General features: G+C 41.2%; 1 protein-coding gene across 1 annotated transcript in view; it reads left to right on the forward strand.

Moving 5' to 3' along the window:
- The first annotated feature begins 9,553 nt into the window (after nucleotides 1-9,553).
- The window catches only part of adgra1a (adhesion G protein-coupled receptor A1a), a 19,975-nt gene continuing 4,641 nt past the window's right edge, over nucleotides 9,554-24,887 (forward strand). Inside the window, exons 1-3 of the mRNA XM_008286512.1 lie at nucleotides 9,554-9,679; nucleotides 20,983-21,110; nucleotides 22,482-22,605. Of these exons, the coding sequence (XP_008284734.1) occupies nucleotides 9,677-9,679; nucleotides 20,983-21,110; nucleotides 22,482-22,605 (255 nt within the window). The 5' untranslated portion in view covers nucleotides 9,554-9,676. The remainder of the gene's footprint in view (nucleotides 9,680-20,982; nucleotides 21,111-22,481; nucleotides 22,606-24,887) is intronic.

Below are 24,887 nucleotides of genomic sequence, written 5' to 3' on the forward strand. Positions count from 1 at the left end.
ACTGGAACTCTGTTCTGTCTCAGGCTGGTGTTAAAAAGGTGCTGGAGAACCGAACATAGTTGTTCTGAGCAGGTCTTGAGAACTCTGGGACTGACACCATCTGGACCTGCAGCCTTGTTCCGGTTCAGTCTCTCCAGCTGTTTCTTGACCTGGTCGTAAGTGTGAAAAAAGTGTCCGTATATAACTCGAATTTTCTCGAAGACGTGTTACAACAAGGGGGGACACAGCAGGGGAAAGAACATGCCCCAAAAAGTGAAGAAAAGACAAACGCAAAGAAATAAACACGACGAGGAAGAGGAAGGCAAACTGTCAGTAGTGGAAATAGGTAATAACTGGATCAATTTATCCCTGAAAGTTTGGTTAAATGTTATTACTAAATATGGCCTATTGATGGAGATAAAGATTCTTAATTGGTGCTCTCATGATATCAATTTTACCCCAAACAAACTGGACGTAAGCTATAAAGGATGGGCGCATCAGGGCCTTTCATCATACTGTACCTTTTTTGATCAGGGTAAAATGAATGATTTTCAGACACTTAAGGGACTACATGGATAAAAAACAATGATTTCTTTTAGATTTCTGCAGATACGCCATCACATAAACAATTCCATGACAAAGAGTAGAGCTGCTTTTGAAAACGACCTAATGAAAATCTTCATTAGTGCATATAAAAACAACTCGGGGTCTAAAGTAATATCAAGGCTTTATAAGGGACTCCAGGATATCAGAATAGTAGATAGCACATATATCAAACAAAAATGGGAAAAGGAGAGTAATAAGTGCATTCCAGGGGAAGCATGGACTAAATATTTTTGAATCTCAGTGGAGGATCTCAAGCTCACCTTTCTGGAGAACATTTGGCTGGAAGACTCTTTGTAGATATTAGAATAAAAATTAGAATTAGAATTAGAATAAAACTTTATTGATCCCTTCAGTATAAAACCTCAGGGAAATTGCTAAGATATTTCATTACCCCTGTTCAATCATCTCACTATTCAGGTACCTCCAGCTGTTGGAGGAATTGTGGCTCTCAGGATGCTAATCACTGTCACGTGTTTTGGGACTGTCCAAAGGTACACTCTTTCTGGCGTAAGATTCATTCCAAATTAGAAATCAGATTTGGGACAAAAATAACTTTCAACTGGGACAAACTTTTTTTTGGATTCCAATTTTCACCCAGCACAAACATTACAACAAAGAAACTGTTTGGAATACTGAGTGCAGCAGCTAGGAAAACAATCACAAAGAAATGGCTTAAACCAGATACCCCATCTATTAAGGAGTGGTATGATATTATAGATGAAATCTATGTAATGGAGAAAATTATTTTCTCTTTGAGGCTCCAGGACCATAAATTTGAGGAAATTTGGAAGAAATGGAAAATGTATATTTTCCCGAGATGCCCAACCTATGTTTAAAAAGAAAGAAGCCTACTAAACATCATCTTGCTTGTTTGTTTTTGTGTTTGTGATTTTTTTCTGTAGTTTTATTTTTATGCAGCACCCCATGTTCTTTTCTAATTAATGTTGTAATGTGATGTGTATTTATACGGAAAAAAAGGGATCAGACTGTAAAAGAATGTAACCCCTGATGATTGAATGGTTGACATGTGATGATCCTAAATAAAGAAAAAATGTAAAATATATATATTGAATATAATCGCTATAATTGCACTTTGAGTTTGCACTAACCAGTGAGCAGATGAAAAATGCAGATAAATGTAGAAGACAAATGAGCATGTTTGTTGTTTCAGTTAATGTATATCTCTATTCACTGGATCAGTCATCAACCAAAATTCATTTGAATTGAAAAAACTTTGCTATCGTATCAAACAGCTATTTGATAAAAATGTGATTAATCCCAATTAATTAGTTACAAAGCTTCTAATTAATTTGATCATTTTTAATTGTGTCACACCACAAATTTACACATTTATGGACTAAATAACTGCTATTCTAATGTCTGTTTTGTGTATTTATGCATACATTAGTCTCAGTAAGAAGTCCTTGTATCGCCTATCCAAAAACCACATCTGTAGGTGATATGGGGACAAAGTTACTTTACCGAACTACTCACAGTCCTTCTTCTTCTTCTTCTGTTGATTTCCGGCGGGCTATACGCTGGAGTGCGCAATGCTGCCCTCCACTGTCAGTCAGGACTTTCAAATTCTCATAAAAAGGCCAGTACGGCGGAGATACAACAACACATCGCCCACTCCCCTCTGATTGTAAGACAATATTAACCCAGGTGAAAAGACAGTCAAGCCTGTTTCAGCCAGCTCCATAAACAGCTGCCTTCTCTCTCTCGTATATTTGCTGCATGAAAACAGGACATGACTCACGGTTTCTGATCCGCCACATTCACACAACCCATTCTCATGTCTTTCTATAGTAAATAGGCTGGATGCAAGGCCACAGTGTCCCAAGCGCAGTCTTGTTAAAACAACCTCCTCTCTACTCTTCGCCTCCCACTCTTGCTGCCACTGACTAACAAGATGCTCTTTCCAGATGCTATAGCACTCCTGCTTTTCCAGTGGCAGCACAAACTCTACCGAGCCCCTGCAGAGGGACTCTTTGGCCAATGCATCCGCTATTTCATTTCCCTGCACCCCAGAATGGCCAGGGACCCATACAAACGTAACAACGGACCCCACACTTTCATTTCTGCCAAGGCAAGACAGAATGCAGAAGATCAAGTCAGGTCGTGCTTCAGAAGATCTATGGCTGAGGGCTGACAAAGCGGCGGCAGAATCTGAACATACTATAGAAAATAGCGGTTTGTTCAGCTCAACCCACCTCAGTGCACACCAAATGGCAAGTAGCTCCACCGAAAACACAGATAAACTATCTGTTGCACGAACACTGTCTAACCAGGGAGTCTACTACATACAGCCCACACCCTGTTCTGCATCCCTCCTTAGACCCATCAGTGTGGATCTGGACTGCATTTCCATGCTCACTCAGAACCCGCAGCATATACCCACATGCTGCCCCCCTCGCCACACCCAGCAACTCAACATTAACCTCTGGTTCAGGTAACCTCCATAAAGGCACAGAGGGCCACACTACTCCAACCACAGCATCCTTCTGAAACCCCAGATTTTGGGCAGCCTTTGCCACCCAAGACATAAAACAAGCTTTCTCTGGCTTTTTCCCAAACTCCCAGCTGTCCTCCAGTAACCATTTAGCTGCCAAGTGTCCACTGTACCCTGCCACCTTAGCCCAGTAATGAAGTCCCAACCTGGTTCGCCTCAGGCGAGACTCTCTCATTTCTACTAATAATGCAGGGATGGAAGTTGTCTGAAAAGCGCCGCAGCAGAGTCTCAGCACTTTAGCCTGCACACAATCAAGTTTACTCAAGATAGTTTTAGAAGCAGCCGCAAAGATAACACACCCATAGTCCAACAATGATCTAATCATGGCCCTATAAATAAGCTGCAACGTATAGCTCTCTGCCCCCCAATCCCACCCTGACAGACTTCTCATAACATTGATCACTTTCTCACTTTTACCGACTACTTTGGTACTTTGAGTCCTCCAAGTCAGCCTCTCATCAAACCGAAGTCCTAAGAATTTAAAAATGCTCACTCGCTCAATTGGGGAATTATACATCACAATACTACTTGACGGAATTTTCTTTTTCAAACCAAAAATCATAAACTTGCTCTTTTCAGTAGATAACCTGAAACCCCATTTATTTGCCCACTTCACAACATAATTGAGAGCGCTCTGAGTCGTACTGACCAAGTACTCAATATTCCTCCCACTTCTCCAAATGGTCCCGTCATCAGTAAAAAAGGGACTTACCAAATCTCACATCCACAGATTTGAAAATATCATTTATCATAATGTTAAACAAAACAGGGCTAATCACTGACCCTTGGGGGGTACCATTTTCTACTTCTGCAGCTTCAGACAGCACATTCCCTATCCTAACCTGAATTTGTCTACTGCTCAAAAAGTTCTTAATCCAACCAAGCAGCCTCCCACAGACACCTGCACTGTGCAAATTAATGAGTAGGCCCTCCCTCCATAAACTGTCATAAGCCCTTTCAATATCCAAAAATACTGCAACAACAGCTTCCTTGTTTATAATAGCTCTTCTGACCTCTATATCCAACACTGCTGCAGAGTCCATCGTACTCCTCCCTTTTCGGAACCCATTCTGATATTCAGCAAAGAAATTTCCTGTTTCCAGAAAGTGAATCAACCTATTGGTAACCATCCTCTCCATCACTTTGCACAACACTGATGTTAAAGCTATTGGCCTATATGACAACGGAGAGGACGGGTCCTTCCCTGGTTTCACTATAGGGACCACAATTGCCTTTTTCCAGGACATTGGTAACCTACCAGACTCCCATACATAGTTAAACAACGCCAAGATTTCATGAAGCGTTCCTTCATCCAGATGCTGCAGTAAATTATAGCTTATCCCATCCTGCCCTGGAGAAGTATTAGCCCCCGCCTGTACTGCATCTTCATGCTCCCTTCTCATCCTCAGCCACACCCTCTAATATTGACTGATTTTGTCTAACTGCTTCCCTGCGCAACCTGAGAATTTCTTCACCCAGATGCCCTGAATTATGTACGTCCTGAAAAACTGCAACACACATATCTGCTTTCTCTTTACTATTAAGTGCTTCCCTCTGACCATCACACAACAATGTCATAGTAACACTCACTGCTTTTCCAGCCATACGCCAAATTCTCCTCTACAACTGAACAACAGGAGTGTCTGGGCCCAAGGTACTGCATAACTGCCTCCAACACTTCTTTTTTTCAGGCTAATTAACTTTCCTAGCTGTTGCCCTACAGCGCTTGTACTCAACTACATTTTCCTGAGCAGGAAACCTGCGCATTCTTCTAAAAGCTTGTCTTCTTTTACTAACCACTGAGTCACATTCCTTATTCCACCAAGGAACTACGGCTCGCTCTCTTCTTGGGCCCTTACTTAAAGGAATCGACTGGGATGCAGCTCTCATAATAAGTGTAGACAGTGATATGTATTTCATATAAAACTGCTGCTGCACCACTGACCCTGTCACACTAAGTCAACCTTGTTAGTGTAGACCCGGAAGAGATCCATCCTACTGGGTTTGTAGTGTTTTGTGTGTACAGTGGCGGTAATGCATCTGAAAGTTGGAGCCAACCACCAAATATCAACATGAAGCAAAATCTTACCAGAGTCTTGGAAGGACCTTGTGGAATCAGGGGCGGCTGTGGCTCAGGTGGTAGAGCAGGTTGTCCTCCAATCACAAGGTTGGCAGTTTAATCCCCCCTTGGGCAAGACACTGACACGCAGCTCTGTCTCCATTGGTGTATGAGTGTGTGTAAATGGGTGAATGAGAAACACGTTATATAAGTGCCATTTACCATTTACCAATCCATGACATTGAGAACTGAGGCTGTTCTGAGAAAGCAAAGGGAAGCCTGACTGAGGAGTGTGGGGTTCCTGACAGTGTGAATTCTCAGTGGGCCTGAAAATTCATAAACAACAATAATCACAACAGGATGGCAGTACGATCACATGAAACTGCAAGACTGTACATTTTTCAGGCATGGTCATATCTATCAATTGTGAGAATATTCCACAAATATGTGATACATTTTTGATAAATGGCGGAAAATAGTTCTGGCTAGCTTTTTAAGTTTTAGTCAGAACCACACCTCTTCATCTCCAGGAGCTTTGTTAGGGTCCAAAGAGCAAGGACCCTATTGTTCCCGCTTCTTTCTTTCTTCTTCTTCTTATCCTCCTGATGAACGCAAACCCCTTAATTTGACCCCCTAAACACGCTCAAAAATTCACCAAAATTGGCACACACCTCCGAATCAGCGAAAAATTTGATAAAATTAAAAAAAAAAAAAAAAAAAGCTCTCTAGCGCCACCTAGTTACAGAAAAAACACACTAAAACGGCCCTAGTAGCCAGTAGGAATGTCGTACAGAGATCAAACCAACACCAAAACGTTCGTCTCAGTGAGACCCACAAATCTCACATGACACCCCTGACCTATCTCAAACAAGAAGTCCACAATTTGCCTTTCAAAGTAAAAAACTGAATGAAAACATCTTTTGGGAAAAAATTATCTTGTCTGACATCATAAATCGTATCAACTTGAAAATCGCACAGGAGACAGAGAAGGCCTTGATGAGCAAAAGTTCTGAAGGGATTTGGCGTTTGTCAAACAGTTTCCAAATGGCGAGCCGTTAAAGTTGATGAGCTGTTGCAGCTCGGCTTATACTTTGTATGGCTGGCTATGGGACATCTGCAGACATGCTGTGTCAGTTGGTCATCTACACAAAAAACTAAAGGTCCTACAGCTTTAAAAAGGACACTGAAGACTTCCAAACAAGATTTACCACAAAAATATGTTGTTTTTGCACATATTTGGTCAAAATTGTGGCTGTATGGGAGAGTGAAAGTGAGTAAAACTCTCAGCTCCCTCAGCCAGGGGCATGAAGAATGATGAGTCATCATGACATCATCACCTGCAGCTTTAATCCTGATTGACAGCTCAGTGCAGCAGGTCATGTGACTCACTGACAGTCTGAGGATGAGAAGAGAGAGAAACATGGCTCCTTCAACTTAAAGCAGGTTTAACTTGAAGCATGGTCAGACGGGCATGAGGTTGCAACACAGACCGAGGACCCGACAAACGCTGCTTGCAGCTTTAATTTGGAATTGTATTTTTAATGATAATAATTATATTGTTAATCGCAGAGTCCCAGGAGTTAAAATGATACCAGATGGTTGAATTATTAGCTTCAATATTTTTACATTCATTTCAAGTCACACTATTCTGTTGAATATTTATCTATAGAATATTTCTCTCTCCATCTGCTCTCCATCTCTTATCCTGCTATCCCCACCCTCCCCCATCTCCACTCTCACCCATAGACTGTACAAAAGATGGATGTAGCAACCGGCCGTGAAAAATGAAGCCAACCCGAAAGTGTCAAAAACCTGCAATATCACTACATCCACTAGTTGCTGGCTCCAAAAAGCCCTGGCTCCCATAGACTTGAATTGGAAAAGAAGTGATCACAGATCACGAAATACCGTATTCCTACAGCTCAGGATTTTTTTCTTGCTAGTTTTCATAGTCAAATTCAGAGATCAGGTGACCAATCTGAAAATACATCAATACTGAATTTTTAAAAAATCGTCAAAATTTTGCGGGGCAAGGGGCGTGGCTGGCTTGATTGACAGTCGGCAGCGATGATGCAGATCTAGCGAGCAGAAGGTAGTAAATGTGGGGGGCAGAGAGGGCCCGCCTCTCAATCTGTCTGACCAATCACTGCTCCTATGGCTCCGCCCCCCTCCGACGATTTTTGTGTCACTGGCTCCAAAAATCCAAGATGTCAACCAGGAAGTAGCAAAACCCTGGCTTCATTTTCTCAGTGCAGAAACAAACGGGTGACATCACAAAAGCTACGTCCATCTTTTATACAGTCTATGCTCTCACCCAACCGGTGAAGGCAGATGGCCTCCTTCTCTGAGCCTGGTTCTGTCTGAGGTTTCTTTTTTGTTGCCCCCTTGGGGGTTTTTTGGTTCCTTCCTACCATTACAAACCGCTTACTCAGAGCGAGTCCAAAGGCAGCTTTGGATTGTTGGGTTCTCTGTTTAAATTTTTAAGGTCTATACCTTACTATGTGAAGCGCTATGTGATGACATGTTGTAAATTGCACTGTACAAATAAAATTGATTTGAATTAAATTGTTGATTTGGTATGTCGGTCAGGAGAGTGAGAGGTTTGCCTTCAGGCCTTTCTGCCAGAAAGTTCCCTTCAGGAGGATGTTGAGGGGGATGGATGGGTCAAACAGCTTCTTTCCAATGTGAAGCATAAAATCAATGTTGACCTATTATTTTAAAGTAAAATCAAATTACCATTTAGTGTATTAAATCCCAAATGAGCACCCCAGCCCTTCAAACATCTAACCTAAATTCATCATTTCATTACACATTCTATAACATCCATCCATAATCTATACACCGCTTAATCCTCACGAGGGTCGCGGGGGGGCTGGAGCCTATCCCAGCCGACTTAGGGCGAAGGCAGGGGACACCCAGTCTATCGCAGGGCTACACTTAGAGACAGACAACCAAGCACACTCACATTCACACCCATGGACAATTTAGAATCACCAATTAACCTCAACATGTTTTTGGACTTGTGGGAGGAAGCCGGAGAACCCGGAGAGAACCCACACTGCACGGGGAGAACATGCAAACTCCCACCGGGACACGAACCGACAACCTTCTAGCTGCGAGACAACAGTGCTACCAACTGCGCCACCTCGCAGCCCACATTCTATAACAATTACTTCAAAATTGTTTTGTTAATAATTGAAATAATCATCAAACGTATGAAATATGTATACCTTACCTGGAAAAGGGGTGGCATTTCTTAATCATTTGCATGATCTTTAGACAGCTTGACAAAAGACCCTGTCTGCCCTCCCAGCTACCTCACTTCAAAAAGTCTCTCTGCAAACCATATTAGCACTGCTGCACTTTTAAATTCGTTCACCTGCACAGCTGACTGCACCCTACATGGTTTGTAAAAGAAGTTATCAAGCCATTCAGTTTATTTATTTATTTATTTATTTTTTTTAATGATTTACATTGAAATTCTGCAACAAAATTACAGTATGAATGTAAACAATCAGTCTCTTGTGACTGGCTGCAGCGGAGCGGAAACATTTCAGTCACAACATAGAAATACTCATATTTGCCTCCAAGTCATCCAGCAGGACCTTCAGCAGCCTGCAGCTGTTGGATGATGGATGAAACGTCACAACCTCCTCCTCCTCCTCTCTCTTCTTCCTCCCCCTCTTCTCTCTTCTTCTTCCTCCTCCTCTTCCTCATCTCCTCCTCCTCCTTTTCTCTCTTCTTCCTCCTCCTCGTCCTCGGCTTCTTCATCTCCTCCTCCTCCTCTTCTTCTTCATCTCATCCTCCTCCTCTTCTTCTTCATCTCATCCTCCTCTTCTTCATCTCGTCCTCGCCCTCTTCTTCATCTCCTCCTCCTCCTCTTCTTCTTCTCTCTTCCTCCTCCTCCTCTTCTTCCTCCTCCCCTGTTCCTGCACTCCACCGCCCGCCTGTCCCCGCCCGGCTCTCACGTCACATGCGGCACATCGCTACGAACAAATGGAGCGGAGCTTGTATGTCCACTGACCTGGATTGAGGGGGGTCTGGATCGGCTCGGCTCGGGTCGGCGCAGGTAAAGCAGCCTCCTTCTTTTATTCCTGACTGTCCTTTGCAGTCTGAGTCATTTGCGCCTGTTCAGAGGAGTCACGGAGAAACTGTCCACAGCATCCATCCACGACCACTCACAGCCTCCGCCGCGGCCGGCCGTCCTGCTCCTCCGATGCGCCGCTAAGCGCACGCAGCTGGCGGCGGATGTCGTCTCCTCAGCGCCGACTGTCGCTGCTCATGTGTCCGTCGGAGCCGTGAGAGTCTGGACCGTGGCTCGGCCTCTCCCCTCCTCCCCCTGAGCAGCGCGGCCGTGTGGATGGAGGCGGCACCGGGAGGCCAAGGCTGCCGGTCGGCGCTGCTCATGGAGCCGCAGAGCTGGAGGACGAGCCCCGGCCAGGGATGAAGCTTCCTGCCGAGACACTGGTCCTGTGCACGGAGAACAGCTTCGCTAGCGGACGTTACCTCCACCAGGACTCATGGTGAGTTACCGTTTGTGCTTTTTGTAGGAAACCCAGACACCGGGAGCAGCTCGGTGCTGCAGACGCGGATCCCTTCACAGATGAGCGCTCATGTAGAACATGACTCATAGATTAGTTGTCAACTATTAAACGAATCGTCAAATATCAATATCAACCATTTGGCTGCCCTTATGAAAAACAGTCCCTTCTGTGATTGCAGCGTCCTAAAAGTTTTTTTTTTATTTTCTAGATTCTTAAGACAGTAAACGGAATATCTTGTGGACAAAAGATGTGTCATTTGGGCTTTGGGAAACACTCATCAACATTTTTCATCATTTTCTGACATTTTAAAGACCGAACAATGAATCCAGTAATCCAGAAAATAATCAACAGTTCAATCTTCAAAGAAAGCCAGAGTACTAAAACATACTTTAATAATAAATTGTGTCAGTTGTGTTTTTCTGATGAAAAGGTTCAACCAGCTGTTTGGACTTGCAGGAAATGAATTCAGTGATGTGCTCATATTTTTCACCTTAACTCCTGGATGCATCACTGAGCGCTCACTGTCAGAGTTTGTGCAGTGCAGCCTTCAGATTTCACAGCACACAGGATCAGGAGTGGCTCCAGACCAGTTGTGATCCTATGATCCTGTAAAATTTTGCACTTTCAGCACAAGAGTCTGGAAACATTCTTCTTTTGTCAAGCTCCATTCAAACATCATTTTGCACAATGACTTGTACATCCAGGAGAGGTAACGCCTAACAACGCATGCGGTTGAGTGGAAGAGGCCGTGGCAAATGAGAGGAACAGGGAAAAACAGGCTCTCCATGTTATATGGCTCTACATAATTTGATTAACCACAAATTTGTCTGAATTACAATGTCATCTCTTTATCCTCCAATTTGTGGCTCAGCTCTTGTTTTAGTTCTGTTGACAGCTCACTTGTTGCAAAGTTTGTTATAACTTAAGGTGTTTGCATTTCTTTTGCCAAGTAAATAAAATACAGACAAACTGTAAACACAGATTTTTTTCTTGAATATTTTTTTTCATGACTCAGTCCACTGACAGTCATTTCAGTCACTGGAGTGCTCGTTGGTTTGTGTGTCCGAGGACATAATGCAGCTGTCATGTCTGGTGGTCTTCACGGGCCTCTGGGGCTTCTCAGGATGCTAATTCAGCCAATGCTAATGCCCAGCAGTGGCAAAATGCCAGAGAAGAAGAGAAATGCTTTGTTTGTAACCCAGCTCTGCTTACCGAGCACCACGCAAACTGTTGCCATTCATTTGCTTGTCACTGGCAAGTCGCTAGCAAAGCTTCGTGTTGGGAACAGATGTCTTTAAAACCACAAGGTGGCTGTGATGAGGTTGAATTCCCAACCAGGCAAAGTGACCCTAAGGGACCCCCAAAAGTTTACTCAGCTCTATTTCTGTCAACATAATTAGATATTTCATGAATTTTTAATTATTTTTTAAAACCTCTGAAACTGAGTATTGCCTATGGCAGGTCCTTCATATTGTGGCCCCCACTCAAAATCAAATGAGTTTTTATTTGCATTGAGCTTATCTCTTAAAAGTTGTCTTTTATTAAATTACTATTTTAAAAAAACAAACAAAAAAAAAACAACAACTAAGTACTATAATGCTAAACTACGATTGTGAACATGGTAAATATTGCACCTGCCAAACCCTAACACTCTAACATGGCCCCTGACCACAGCATTAGAATATAGATAGAGCAGCTGACAAGTCTGTCTTTTCCATCTTCATGGAAGAGCAATACCAAATCACCAGACTGCTCTTTAACCTCTTTCTGCAGCAGCTGTTTCTGCATGATTTTACTGCATTTAATGCTTGACAACTTTATATCACAAAACCATGGTAAATGACTTAACCTGGACATATATTGTCTTTATGGGAAAAAAAACATTTAATAAAACATTTTACTGGCATATACTAAGGTGAAAACAGTTTCTGTTCTACGATAGTAAATGGTATTTTGTGTGTGTTTGTGTGTGTTTTCAGTTGAATTAGCATTTAACAGTAAACTCATATACCCTAGGGTCTGCACCCTCTGCATGGTTGGGGTCCACTCAGGACCCAGCTTAATGCTGCTCGAGTTCTTGCTATTTATTTTGGCCCCATTTGCCTTGGGTTTAATTATCAGTATTTCCTTTGCCCATCAGGTCATGTTTTTTCTCAAATTCCCTTTATGCAAGTCGAGTTAGTTCTCCACTGGTCCATTACAAAGCAGGTGCAAAGATTTGGTGTCATAAACCAGGAAAATGCAGGACATAGAAAGTAACATCAAACTGTTAGTTTGTTCTCTATAGACAGTGAGGGAGGCTTGGAGAGGGAGAGTGGCATCAGGTACGTGGTCAGCAATTCAGGCACAATCCAGGTGAACTTCCAGATAGGTTGGTCAGTTGCATGTCTGAGACTGGCAAGCAGAAGCGCTTGGCATGGCAAGGAATGTGGTGCGTGGCTTGGCTGAAGGAGATGAGCTTGGAGGTCTGCAGCTGTAGGTTGATTCCCTGTGGTGTGGATTCAGCGGAGGTCAGGTTGGCTGGTGACTTGGAGTTAGAACCTGAGGCAAGAGTTAGCAGGATTAAACTAGACAAACAAGCAGACAGAGAAGCGTGAATTTAGATCAGAGTCAAGGATAACACCACATGAGCAGGCAGAGCGATCTGGCACAGGATGGAGCGTTGAGCTGAGTTTATACTCTGCAGGCCAGTGATTGGATAATGACATCAGGTGTGTCTGATGGGTAGATGGAAAATAGGTCCACACACACACACGGAAAAACGGAAAGTAGGTCCTCACATACACACACACACACACACACACACACACACACACACACACACACACACACACACACACACATATGAACCCATGAAAACCTCCAGTTAGGAAAGTTGTGTAGCTATGTGCATACCTGAATCAGGCTTTACAGCAGATGATAATTGGCTTGTTCCAGGGGCCTCATTTGTCATCAGTGTGTACGCACAGAACGAACATTCCTACGCAAATTCTAGAATTTATCAACTTGTATTATATAAGTACATAACGTAAATATACACACAACTCTGACCATGCTTATGCACATGATCTCGCGGTAGAATAGCGAAACTACAAATAGAAAGTATTCAGAGATTTTGACCATCATTCCAGCGTGAGGTTGGAGACACATGCAGCGTTTCCCAGCCGTCACTGAGCAGGATCATGCCAGCAGTGTTGGATGCCATAACTCCCCTGGCCCCAACCTACATCCATCACCAATGAGCCCAAATCAAATGGGGACTTCACGCCATCGCTGGATTCCCAAACATAAGTAGAGCCATAGAATGCACCCACATTGTTTCAAAGCAGCATCACTGAACGAAATGAATTATGTTAATACAAAAGAGTTTCATTCAATCAACATACAAATAATTTGCAATGCACATTTGTGGCTATCAAACGTTGTTGCCCGGTTGCCTGGAGGAATGCACGACTCATTCATTGAGCAGAACAGCTCTGTGGGTGCATCTCCAAGCAGGAGCTGCTGGAGATGGTTGGCTTATTGGTAAGTGGTACAGAGTGTGGAAATGTTTTAGCTTGACTTAGTATGGTTATTAAAACATCTCATCTGTAGGTGATCAGGGTTATCCACTGGGTGAACATTGGGTGTTAATTTTTCCTCCTCCAGTTGCAGTCATTTCTCTTTTATGGGCAGTGACGCGTTTTTTGGCACTGAGCTTAATGTCAAACCAGCGATCTCTCCTTTGACTAATCAGAAATAACTGCGGTGGTTATCTTGTCCCATGTAGCGTTTCTTTCTTTCGTTGGTTATCCCAACATTTAATGCACCAAACAATATTTTCTGGTTAGCTTCAACCTTGCTGACAAGTACCTCAATTTTGGTTTCCGAAAAGTTCCTCTTTGTTGCCCTCTATGTCATGATGATGAAAGGTGAGGGCGGGAAAATATTCACTTGTTTTATAAAGAGGCGTGTTGTTGCCATATATGGTTAATTGGAGGCGTTTCTGAAGACAAATGATCCCCAAAGTGCATGAGCATGGTGGATAAGAACAAGTGGGATCCACGTATGCATGCTTGATCAATTTTTTTTGTACTTATGCACACTATAAATTTCATTAATAAGACAGAATTTAGAACCTTTTCTATGTACTGATAAGTGAGGCCCCGGGAGATTAACTCAGGAAATCCCTGATACTAATGATGTGTCTGATGCACACTCAGGATCAATAGTTCTCGTGAATTTAGCTTGTACATCTAACAGAAATGTAGAGAAAAGGAGGGATGAAAAAACATTTTTCATTTTTATGGATTATTGCAACAAATTAATGTTTCTGCATTTTATATCATTTTGTATCTTGGAACTTTCATCTGCAGTCCCCAAAACGCCAGGTGAAAAGCTCTGATGCCTTACACAGTCATGTATGTGCTTAAGCATCAAACAAAATGAGCCTAATTAAAAAGTCTTACGGCATGGCACAGTGCATGGTCGTTCATCCGACACAAGGGGAGTGTTGCACACTGTGTGTATGCCCGCCTGTGTTTTTTCATTTTATGGGATCTGCAAAGGATTTAATCAGTCATGCTCTGTCTAATAGATGGTTGTTCAGTGGAGCGTAATGAGAGAGCATGCTGTCCCAGAGAGAGAGAGATGAGAGGAAGACGACATGACAGTGTCTCTAAAATACACGGTCTTGGAACACAAAGGAAAAGCGAGTTGACACTGTCATGAAGACAGAACCAAGTTAGCTCTTGATTTTTGCCTCCACAGGAATCTTCAGCTTGAATTACGCACATGTAGGAGTGTGTTCCACTGAAAGAAAAGAGAAGGCCTAACTGTTATTTGAAGGCACATTTTGCCTTTTAACACAGAGGAAATGCTAGACCTGTCCAGGACATGCACATCACTTACTGTACAGTATATGAGTCATTTTCTCGAAGCCTCCTCCACATTCCTGCCTCCACAGCCAAGTCATCTGAGCTTGGCTAAATATTGTTAATGCAAGTGCTGTGATTCCTGTCTCATAAAATATATCTATTGGTACAATCATCCAAAAGACTAAATAAGGATAAAATGTCAATTGAAAGCACTGATCAAAGGAAAAGGTTGTCATAGTTGTGTTTTAAGGAAAATTACAGTTTATTATAGAATAGTGTATGAGGTGATAGGCTCCAGCCCCCTCCGCGACCCGAGTGAGGATCAAGCGGTGTATAGATAATGGATGGATGTATCAGGTTTATCAGAATGTTAATATTGTGATTTATTTTCATGGCTCTGTCATTGGTTACATTGTTATGATATCAGAAAATCCAAAAAGTTCAGAGAATACCTATAAAAATACAAAAAACATACTTGCTATCCCCATTGAAGTAGTCTCCTTGTGCAGTCATGCACTCCTCCCAGCGCTGCAGCAATGCTTCAAATGCTTCCTGAAAGTCCTGTTATGTAAGCATATCAAGCATTATCTGTGATTAACGCTAAATCTTCAAAACTTTGTTGAAGCAGTGAATCTCTTAATTGAATTTCATTGGGAAAAAGGAAAAAGTCCCAGAAGCCAAATGTGGTGACTAGGGAAGATTGGGAACATTGATTGTGTTGTTGTGGCGAAAAAAACCCTCACAGCACACTGTTCACAGTTCGGGCCGTTTGCGCCAAATGTTCTTCAGACACCATGGGATGGTAAGCAGAACAATGCATTCTGGGTAACTAATTCTTGGGGACTAATTCATGGTGCATAACCTTGTGAATATACAACAAGCATGCCCCTGCTGCTCCTGACCTGTCACACCATGTCCAGTTTTGGAGACTGCAGGCTTTTCCACTGTGAAAACTGTTGTTTCTTCTCTTGATAGTAGCCACCTGTCATCACCAATGATGATTCTCAACATGAAGGTTGGATCATCTTGGCTGCAGACTGATACAAAATGTGAAGTGTTTTCTCCTGCAGTTTGAGGTCCATGGAGAAATCACAGATGTGCACGTACCAGTAGTTCCAAAAACATATGCGACACAGGTCTGCTGTTGAGCGCACAATGTCCTGTGGTCTCCTGATAATTACTGCTTCCCCATGATGCACTCTGTGCACACGCACCAAAAACTGTCCCACACTTTTTGATCAGCCCTCACACATAACCCATGTAGCAGATACCATGAGGACTCCAGACTCCTTTTCTTCCACACAAGAGAGCAACTATTTGTAGCACTTTGGACGTTTTTAAAACCACAGGAACTCTTTGCACATCTATTACATGAGGCAGGTGCGTAGGAGAGTAACAAGCGTATCCAAATCCATTCAATCAAACTCTGTCACTTGCAAAGACACATGTAGTAATGTGACATTTCAGTGGTAGGTCTTCATCTGATTTACGGCAGCTTGTTGTAAAAGTCGGATTATTTTCCAGTAGAATGTTTGGTAAGTCATAGTTGGAGCACTTCTACAGTTTTAACCAGCATCAGAATTGCTCACTCAAATCAGTATAAAATATTAATTAGTCTGTTAAACTATGTAAAGCCCTCTGACAAAAAGTTAAGATCACAAGCCATGGTTCAGAAAAATATCAAGACATTAAGACTCTTGCATTGGTTAAAATTTAAAGATGTTGAGAAAACTAAGAACAATCTGCTTAAAGCAATTCTCTTTTTAATTCTGGGTCAGCTGTGGGTGAATTCAAGTGTTGTGGTGCTTTTATGTTCTCAGTAGAGATACTGAGGCATTTGGAATTTGCAACCTGTCCTTTATGCTGAGGATGATGGGTATTGCAGCATTTAGACCCATCCACCATGAAAAGTAGCAGACCAGACATCATTTCTTAGAAAAACAGGTGAAGCAATTGAATCTATTTTTCTGACATCTATTAATATTTTTACAAATGATGAAAACATATTTTTGGTGTGTTTGCTATTGCCACCAATAAGGTCTGAAAAATTTACAAGCAATATATTTTTGGTTTATACCTTAATCTGCATTGTAGAAGTGTGAGGGTATCTAATAGTGTCAAAAAAAAATAAAATAAAATATAAGATCCCTGGTTCGTCCAGGTGAACCTGCCTTCACCTAGGGTCACGGGGGACTGGAGCCTTTCCCAGCTGACTTGGGGCGAAGGCAGGGGACATTCTGGACAGGTTGCCAGTCTATCACAGGGCTACACTTAGAGACAGACAACCAAGCACACTCACATTCACACTGACGGACAATTTAGAATCACCAATGAACCTCAACATCAGGGGCGGAGCTATGGGTGGGCCTGGATGTGCACATTCCCCTTTGAGAGGGGCCTGTGTGTATATATCTATCTTTATATATATGTGTGTGTGTGTGTGTGTATTTATTGTATAATAAATTTTCCTGTTTATATTCATTCTGTTGCTCTGTGCTCGAGTCGCTGAACCAATCAATGACAAAGCTTCAATAAATTAAGTGTAAATAAACCAAACCAAGAAAAGGTCGTACAAGTGATGCAAGCATTGACTATTTACCGTTTTTTAATATTTTTTTTTATTTTTTAAAGATAGAAGTAGGTGCTGTTGGAAGAATGCTTTTTGTATTTTTTCCTTAAAATCCAAATTCAGCACTTTCATTCATACTTTAATTTGAATGTAAAGAGCACCCTGTGTGTTTCTGAGACTTTATTAATGCAATGGTGCTGACAGAGGCTTGAGTAATTGTGAAGTGCTTTGGAAACATGCAGCTCATTCCAACCACTGACAGTAAGTCTCTGGGCTTTATGCTCTCATTCTAACCGTGACTGAGACTGCTGATGGTTCATGGCAGCATTGTTGGCTGCAGCACTTTCTGTATGCATACAACATATTTTATTTTCTATACAAGCGTTCTTACAGTTCAGTAGCATGTCAGACCAGAGTAGATAGCAGGTGAAGGTGGAGATATCTATTTTTGGAGATAATACTTTCCAATTGAGAGTGGTATTATAAGATTTGTTTCATGTCTGTGATTGCAGCTGGACTCAGGAAATGGGTAACATAGCTGAAGACAAGAAACAGGGGCCAGCAGTCAGCTGCGTTAAAGACAATCTGCAGAGTTCATGAATCTGAAGTCACCCTGCATTGTTTTGCTCATTGAACAGGGTGGTTCTCTTTGCCCTTATCCCTTCTTGTGGATCTAAAGGCTTTTCTATTTTTTACTTTAAACAATGATTGCAATTTGTCTTAATCTCTTTAGGATCAAAAAAGTGTTTTAGAGTCAGATTTGGTCAACAAAAAACTAACAACAAAACTGATTCAAATGATTTTTCGGTTTACTTTTTTTCTTTTTGTTTTTTAAATGTAGCTATTCTTTTGTTACGTTGCTCACTTTGCTAGCCAAGCTAAGCATTTGCCTCACTGTCCAAATGCACTTCAGTTTGTATAAGTACTAATGCAAGGGTAAAGCAAAGGCAAAATTATTCTGATCCATTTGACTAGATCAGGGGTCAGCAACCCATGGCTCCGGAGCCGCATGCAGCTCTTTCATACCTCTGCTGCGGCTCCTTGTGGCTTTGGAAAATAAATAATGAGCATTTAATTTAAATGTATTTTATTTTAGTTAGTTTTAAAAATGTAATTCTAAATTCGAATGTTATGGTGATCTTATGACATTAAAATACAACGTGTTTAATTTTTTTGTCGCTCAAAATATGCATCACAACTGCTGATGTGCAACACCTGCCGACACGCACAGCGCTGCCAACTTGGTGACTTTCTCGCTAAATCTGGCAATTTTCCAAAATCTCTTGGTTGCTTTTTTTTTTTTTGTCAAAGCGACTTGCGACAAATCTAGTGACTCTTTCTGGTGTTACTGGAGACTTTTCTGGTGTTTTGGAGACTCTGACGTGACAATGCGTATTGTTCTGCAGTTACTGTCCTCAGCGAGCAGCGGTGCCACCGTGAGCTCCTCCCATCCCAAAGCGCTCACAGGCGGTCAGGAGTCTGGAGCAGCAGTCCCAGCTGCAGTCAGCAGGACAACCAGACAGCATTTTTATTTTGCTGCAGGTGGATAATTTAAGTTTGGATTTTTATTTTATATACAAGGAGGACTCAAGGAGACATTGAGTATTTTATTTGAAAGTAACCTTCAACCCAGTGTCTTTTTTGTTTTCGGAGTTGTTTCTCTTGAACAGTTCATTGATTTCATAAATGCAACACACCATAGTTTTTTTTAAAGTAATTTTTTTGGATAGCATAGTAGTCTGAGAGACAGGAAAGTAGGGGAGAAGAATATGTGGGAAAGGGTCATGAGCAGGATTCGAACTCATGAGCTCCACATTGGGACTGTAGCCCTGCACATGGGACGCCAGCTCTACCAGGTGAGCTATAGCGCCGCCCCAGCACTATAGTTTTTTATATACAGCATAAAGATAAAAAACGATATATGCAATAATATCTTCATTTTAGATGTCAAAAGGAATTTGTGGCTCCTGGTGTTTTCTTTTCTGTGGGAAACAGGTCCAAATGGCTCTTTGAGTGTTGAAGGTTGCTGACCCCTGGACTAGATCTACTACTATGATCAGGCCAACATTATGCATAGAATGACCCCCAACCAGAAGAACCTAACTGTAGGGGAGATCAGGGCCATTTGTGGTTAACACATTTGACAGCAGGAGTGGACTGCCATCATTCCAGGTTGATAGTGGGCCAGACTAGCAATTTAATGTTATTTCCACATCCACAGCACTTGATGTGATCATTTTATAAAAAGCTTTTGAAGCGAGTGTATCACAATTACCACACTATATATGCTACTGGACCAGTTCTGGGTTCTACTGCAGTGGGGAACAGATGCAAAAGAAGCCCAAAAACCAGATCATTGGTATTTGAAATACTGTAATATTTAACAAACATGGAACATAACATTAGCAACAAAGCATAACATAAGACATATCCATTCGATTAAACTCAGTTTCAGTTCAATTCAAATCATGTATCAGTTCAGTTCAACTCAGATGAAATCAGGTATCAGTTCAGTTCAATTCAAATCAAGTCATGCATCAGTTCTGTTCAATTCAGATCAGACCATGTATCGGTTCAATTCAAAAGTGTATTTCACTACTACCGCTTGGGCAGCGAGTCATCAACAGACCAACTGCATCCTCTCAGTGACGCGAAGGAGCTACAAACGTGGTTCCTGGGTTTGGCTCGCCATCTTGTGATGAGACATTTGTGATGTCTCCCTCATATCGTGGAAAAATCTCCTCTTTAACCTGAGCTTCTAACAGGGAGTTCAAACAGGGACTTCAATGGGGACATAAAACCTGACCAAGACCATAACAGCTCATTTAGGCATTGTCTTCACGAGTCACCAGTCATGTAGGTATTGTTTTCCAGGATCTAATCAACTGTTTCCTATCCTATTCGGTTTACAGTCTTCTCACTTCTGTTATCGTTTCTCCTTCCGTCTTTTGTTCTGTATGTGTGTCTCGTTCGCGCCACCACGGAGAGAATTAAAGGGGAGGAGCCATTAAAGCCGGAGTGTCCATAGAGTTTGCTGACTGCATACTTTTAATAAAATGTATATAGTTTGACCAATAACTGTACCCAGGCATTTTAATGAATCCTTCTTGGTGGATCAATGGATCAATAGGTTCAATCCTTACGAAATCTTATTTTAATGTGGGTTACACTTTCACACTTTTTTCTCAGCTTTTCTTGTAGCAATTACATGATCTATGAATCCATTTCCTCCAAGAACTGATGTACTGACAGCGATGGAGGGTTACTGAATACATGATTCCTCTTGTTAATTGCAGTGCAACAGGTATGAGGATGAATTAACTTCTGAATGTGAGATATTTTGGGAGATGGAGGAAGCTATTTTAGTATGACATACCTTTTTCACAGCAGACATTTTGGCTTGTCATTAGAGGAGAGGCTCAGAGCAATCGAAAACGTTGACAACAGCTCATTCTGTTTAGATGAGCTCGTTCCAGGCTCCTGGTGTTGTGCATGATGGCCTCCTGGCATAGTTGATGGAGATACCTGATTGCACAGAGGCATTGCTGATCTGTTTACCCTGTGTTTTCACTGCCATTTAGTTCAAACTGTCTTCCAAGAAAAAAAAGGCCATTCCATAGATGAATGCAGGTTGAAGAATCACTTTGTTTAAACAGTGATCAATTTGTTCGCCACTTATTTAGTTTTATTTCTGTAATGAAGCGTGGAATACATCACTTTGTATTTCTTGTTTTTAAATGTTACTTTTCATGTAGTTTTATTTCTGCTTTTGGTATGAAAAAAAACCCAAAAGGAATATTTTTTCACCATGCTTTTCTTTGACAAACCACTAATTGTGGAGTTCTATCATTTGCCAGGATCTGAAGAGAGTGCTGTCCTTCCCTCCATACCCTGGGGATTACCTGCATCCAGTGGTGTATGCCTGCACTGCAGTCATGCTGCTCTGTCTGCTCGTCTCCATAATGACTTACATTGTCCACCACAGGTGAGATCCTATGAAAGAATAGTTTCACATTTTAATCTGATGCAATATTTATATGCATATATATGTGTTTTCAAGAGTCCTTGTTTGCTGTAAAGGCCTCAATATGCTTCAAAATACTTAAAAAGTAGAAAGTATAAAAACATTAATAAAACAAGTGTATCAGCAAACATAGATGCCACAGCCAAAAATGGCCACTGCTGATCCAAATAACTTCAGAGCTGAGTTTAAGAAGTATGACAAATGAGAATGAATAAGAAACACCACAAAGCATGATTGAAAGCCGGTTGCTTAGTTGTACCATGTAGGGCACCTGTCTGGGAGCGTTTGCATTTGTGTGTCTTCACTCATTTGCTTGGGCTTTTCCTTTGGTTTGTCATTCGTCTGTGTGCAAATGAAACTCTTCAACATATATAAGGGCTTGACAGTTATTCCATGTGGTGTATTATTGCTGACGATGACCAATGCTGCCATGATGCCCCGACTAAAAGACTGGCCTTCCAGATTTCTAGATTTTTTTGGTTCCTTTGCTGACATTTGGTGACAATTTCAACAACATTCCTATGACTCTTCAGTGCACAACATAGCAAAGTTAAAAGCAGCTCGAAGGAGAAATATCCTTCACTGTCCATACTGTCCTCTTACTAAACCACACATGGCTCCACAGTTGTTTCTTCTTTATTTCCTCCAAATGCAAAACAGACAGTCTTATACACTGTAATATTGTTATACATTGTTGTTTTGGGTAGTTGGCCCCTGTCCCACAGTGACTGACCTTGTCTTGCAGTATGAACCTGGTAACAGACTGCTCAAATCTCATTTTTGCTTAAACTCACCTTGAGATTTTATGTAGAACAGAAAGAAGGCTGTTGACTGTGATCTCATCAACACTAATGTGAGGGCCAGAATGAATAGCAACAGTTCTTTCAATAAATATTTTGTGTCAAGAAGCACTTGAACAATCTGAGCATATTTTGTTACAACTTATTATTCAAGCAGAGTTTAATCCTGTGCTGCATCATTTAAACATTTGACTGGTTTTATTCAAAATGCAACAAGTTTTCTGAAAGCACAGAATGCATTATTATATTAAAAAGTATATATAACATTAGTACTTGAATAACTGTGTTCATATGATATGGAATTTTACCAACACATTTTATAGCTGGGGTTTTTGTGTTACTTGTTTTAGTGGCTTATTCTACACATGTAAATGTTGCATTTATCCTTTAATACTTGCCATATCCAAAATGGCAGTGTGACAGCTTTGTGCATTTCTACAGTCTTCTAGTTTAGTGTGTTTGACCAGCAGGGACAAAGACATGTTAAGGGTTGTCCATCTGTCTTACATTTAGCTCTATTCATTGTTTGCAGTGTGATTCGCATCAGCAGGAATGGCTGGCACACACTCCTCAACTTCCTTTTTCATACTGGACTGACATTTGGAGTTTTTGCTGGCGGCATCAATCAGATCAACTTACCATTTGTGTGTCAGATTGTAAGTGTTTTCTTTTAATGCTTTTTACAGTGGTGATTTTCTTCACAGCACTTGTCTGTGTTCTGCATAGAATGACTATCATAATAAAAGTGTTGCTCAAGCAGATACAGTCAGTTCAGGGGTCAAAGGCAGAAGAGCCTTAAAGGTCCCCCAGTCAGGTTTTAAGACTTCTATAAGACATGCACAGCTACAGTAAACTGTGTTCCATCAGTTTGTCCCAAAAAATGTTACAATTCTAAAAAGCACAATACATTTTTTTGTTTTATTTTTGAAACAATATTGTTTAATTCTTAAAGGGTTGGCTTCCAAAAATATTTGCTGTCATGAATAATGCTTCTGTGTTTACATCCCAAAACATGTTTTAAGCTTTAGAAGCTGTACAACAACCTTCTATGGCAAGCTGTTTCTACATTTACTAGCTAGACTGGCTATGTACTGCAGATATCTTTAATTTAGCTCCTCCTAGTCTGAAAGACAATTTCAGATATCCACATTGGCAGTCTTTCAAGGATAAATGACATCACTTTGACCATTCATTTGTTTCTCATTACAGATATCTGCAATTCAGCGACAGATATCCACAATGTGAATAGGGGATATCTGCAGTTGAAATATTACCTGTATCAAATCCACTTCCCCACATCTATAGTTTGATTCTAGCTAGTCATTATACTGTTCAAGATTTCTGTAATTCCACTTAATTCAACATATCTATGCAATATCTAACAATCCATTTTCTACACACCCCTTCCCCCTCTGTAGGGCCTTGGGGTATGTATACATATAGGTATTTTAAAATCATTTTGAACCAATCATAATGATGTTGCAGATATCTCAAACTATAATTCTGTGTAGTCATAACTTAATTACAGATATCTTGAATTAGAGTTTTTGGCAGGTGAAATCCGAGTCAGTTATTATGTCAGAAGCTACAGCAAGTGGGAGGCGACTGCCTTTCAGACGTATTTGGTGCTGCAACTCTAACTAAATAACTGCATAAATTTTGACCAAAAATCTTTGTTAAACAAAGCTTTTGTTCTTCTCAAACTCGTCACTGTTGAGCCCTTTCAGTTTCACAGTTATGTCTAGTGATCTTATGCACCACAATCACTGCTGTTACTTCTGCTAACACTGTTCTAATGCTTTGCTCGATCAATGTTCAATGGGAAGCATCACATTAGAAGCAAATTGTACAACAATTCAGACTAGCCATAAGGAAGTTTGAGATATCTGTAACTATCATTTTGACTGGTCGAAACAGAATCAAAGATATCTACAAGTGTCGTTTTGGCTGGTTAGAGTGATGTAATAAAATCTGGAATAAAAATTTTGACTAGTCACAGTGGAGCTCTTCTAGTCAGAATGACATTGTTGATTTTAAATGTGAAAAGTAGTTTCACACTCCGTACAGACGCAAGAACACACAGTGAAATAAAACTTAAGCAAAACATATTTCAGAGTACATGGGAACTTTGAACAAAGGGCCATCTGGTTTGGCAAATGGAGTGCTCCGTTTCATCCAGTTGCATCTGAAAAACTAATGTCCGTATACACACGTGGACAAAATTGTTGGTACCCCTCGGTAATGAAAGAAAAACCCACAACAGTCACAGAAATAACTTGAATCTCACGAAAGTAATAATAAATAAAAATTCGATGAAAATTAAGCAATGAAAATCAGACATTGGTTTTGAACTTATGAAACAGGCCTGGACAAAAATGATGGTACCCCTAGAAAAGACTGAAAATAATGTGACCATAGGAACATGTTCAATCAAGGTGTGTCCTCTAATTAGCATCACAGGTGTCTACAAACTTGTAATCAGTCAGTCGACCTATTTATAAGGTTACAAGTAGTCACTGTGCTGTTTGGGGACATGGTGTGTACCACACTAAACATGGACCAGAGGAAGCGAAGGAGAGAGTTGTCTCAGGAGATTAGAAAGAAAATTATAGACAAGCATGTTAAAGGTAAAGGCTCTAAGACCATCTCCAAGCAGCTTGATGTTCCTGTGACTACAGTTGCACATATTCAGAAATTTAAGATCCATGGGACTGTAGCCAACCTCCCTGGACGTGGCCGCAGGAGGAAAACTGATGACAAATCGAAGAGACAGATAATACGAATGGTAACAAAAGAGCCCAGAACAACCTCTAAAGACATTAAAGGTGAACTCCAAGGTCAAGGTACATCAGTGTCAGATCGCACCATCTGTCATTGTTTAAGCCAAAGTGGACTTCATGGGAGACGACCAAGGAGGACACCATTGTTGAAAACAAAT

The sequence above is a fragment of the Stegastes partitus genome, unplaced genomic scaffold (genome assembly GCF_000690725.1).
Source record: "Stegastes partitus isolate 25-593 unplaced genomic scaffold, Stegastes_partitus-1.0.2 Scaffold457, whole genome shotgun sequence".
Classification (NCBI taxonomy): domain Eukaryota; kingdom Metazoa; phylum Chordata; class Actinopteri; family Pomacentridae; genus Stegastes; species Stegastes partitus.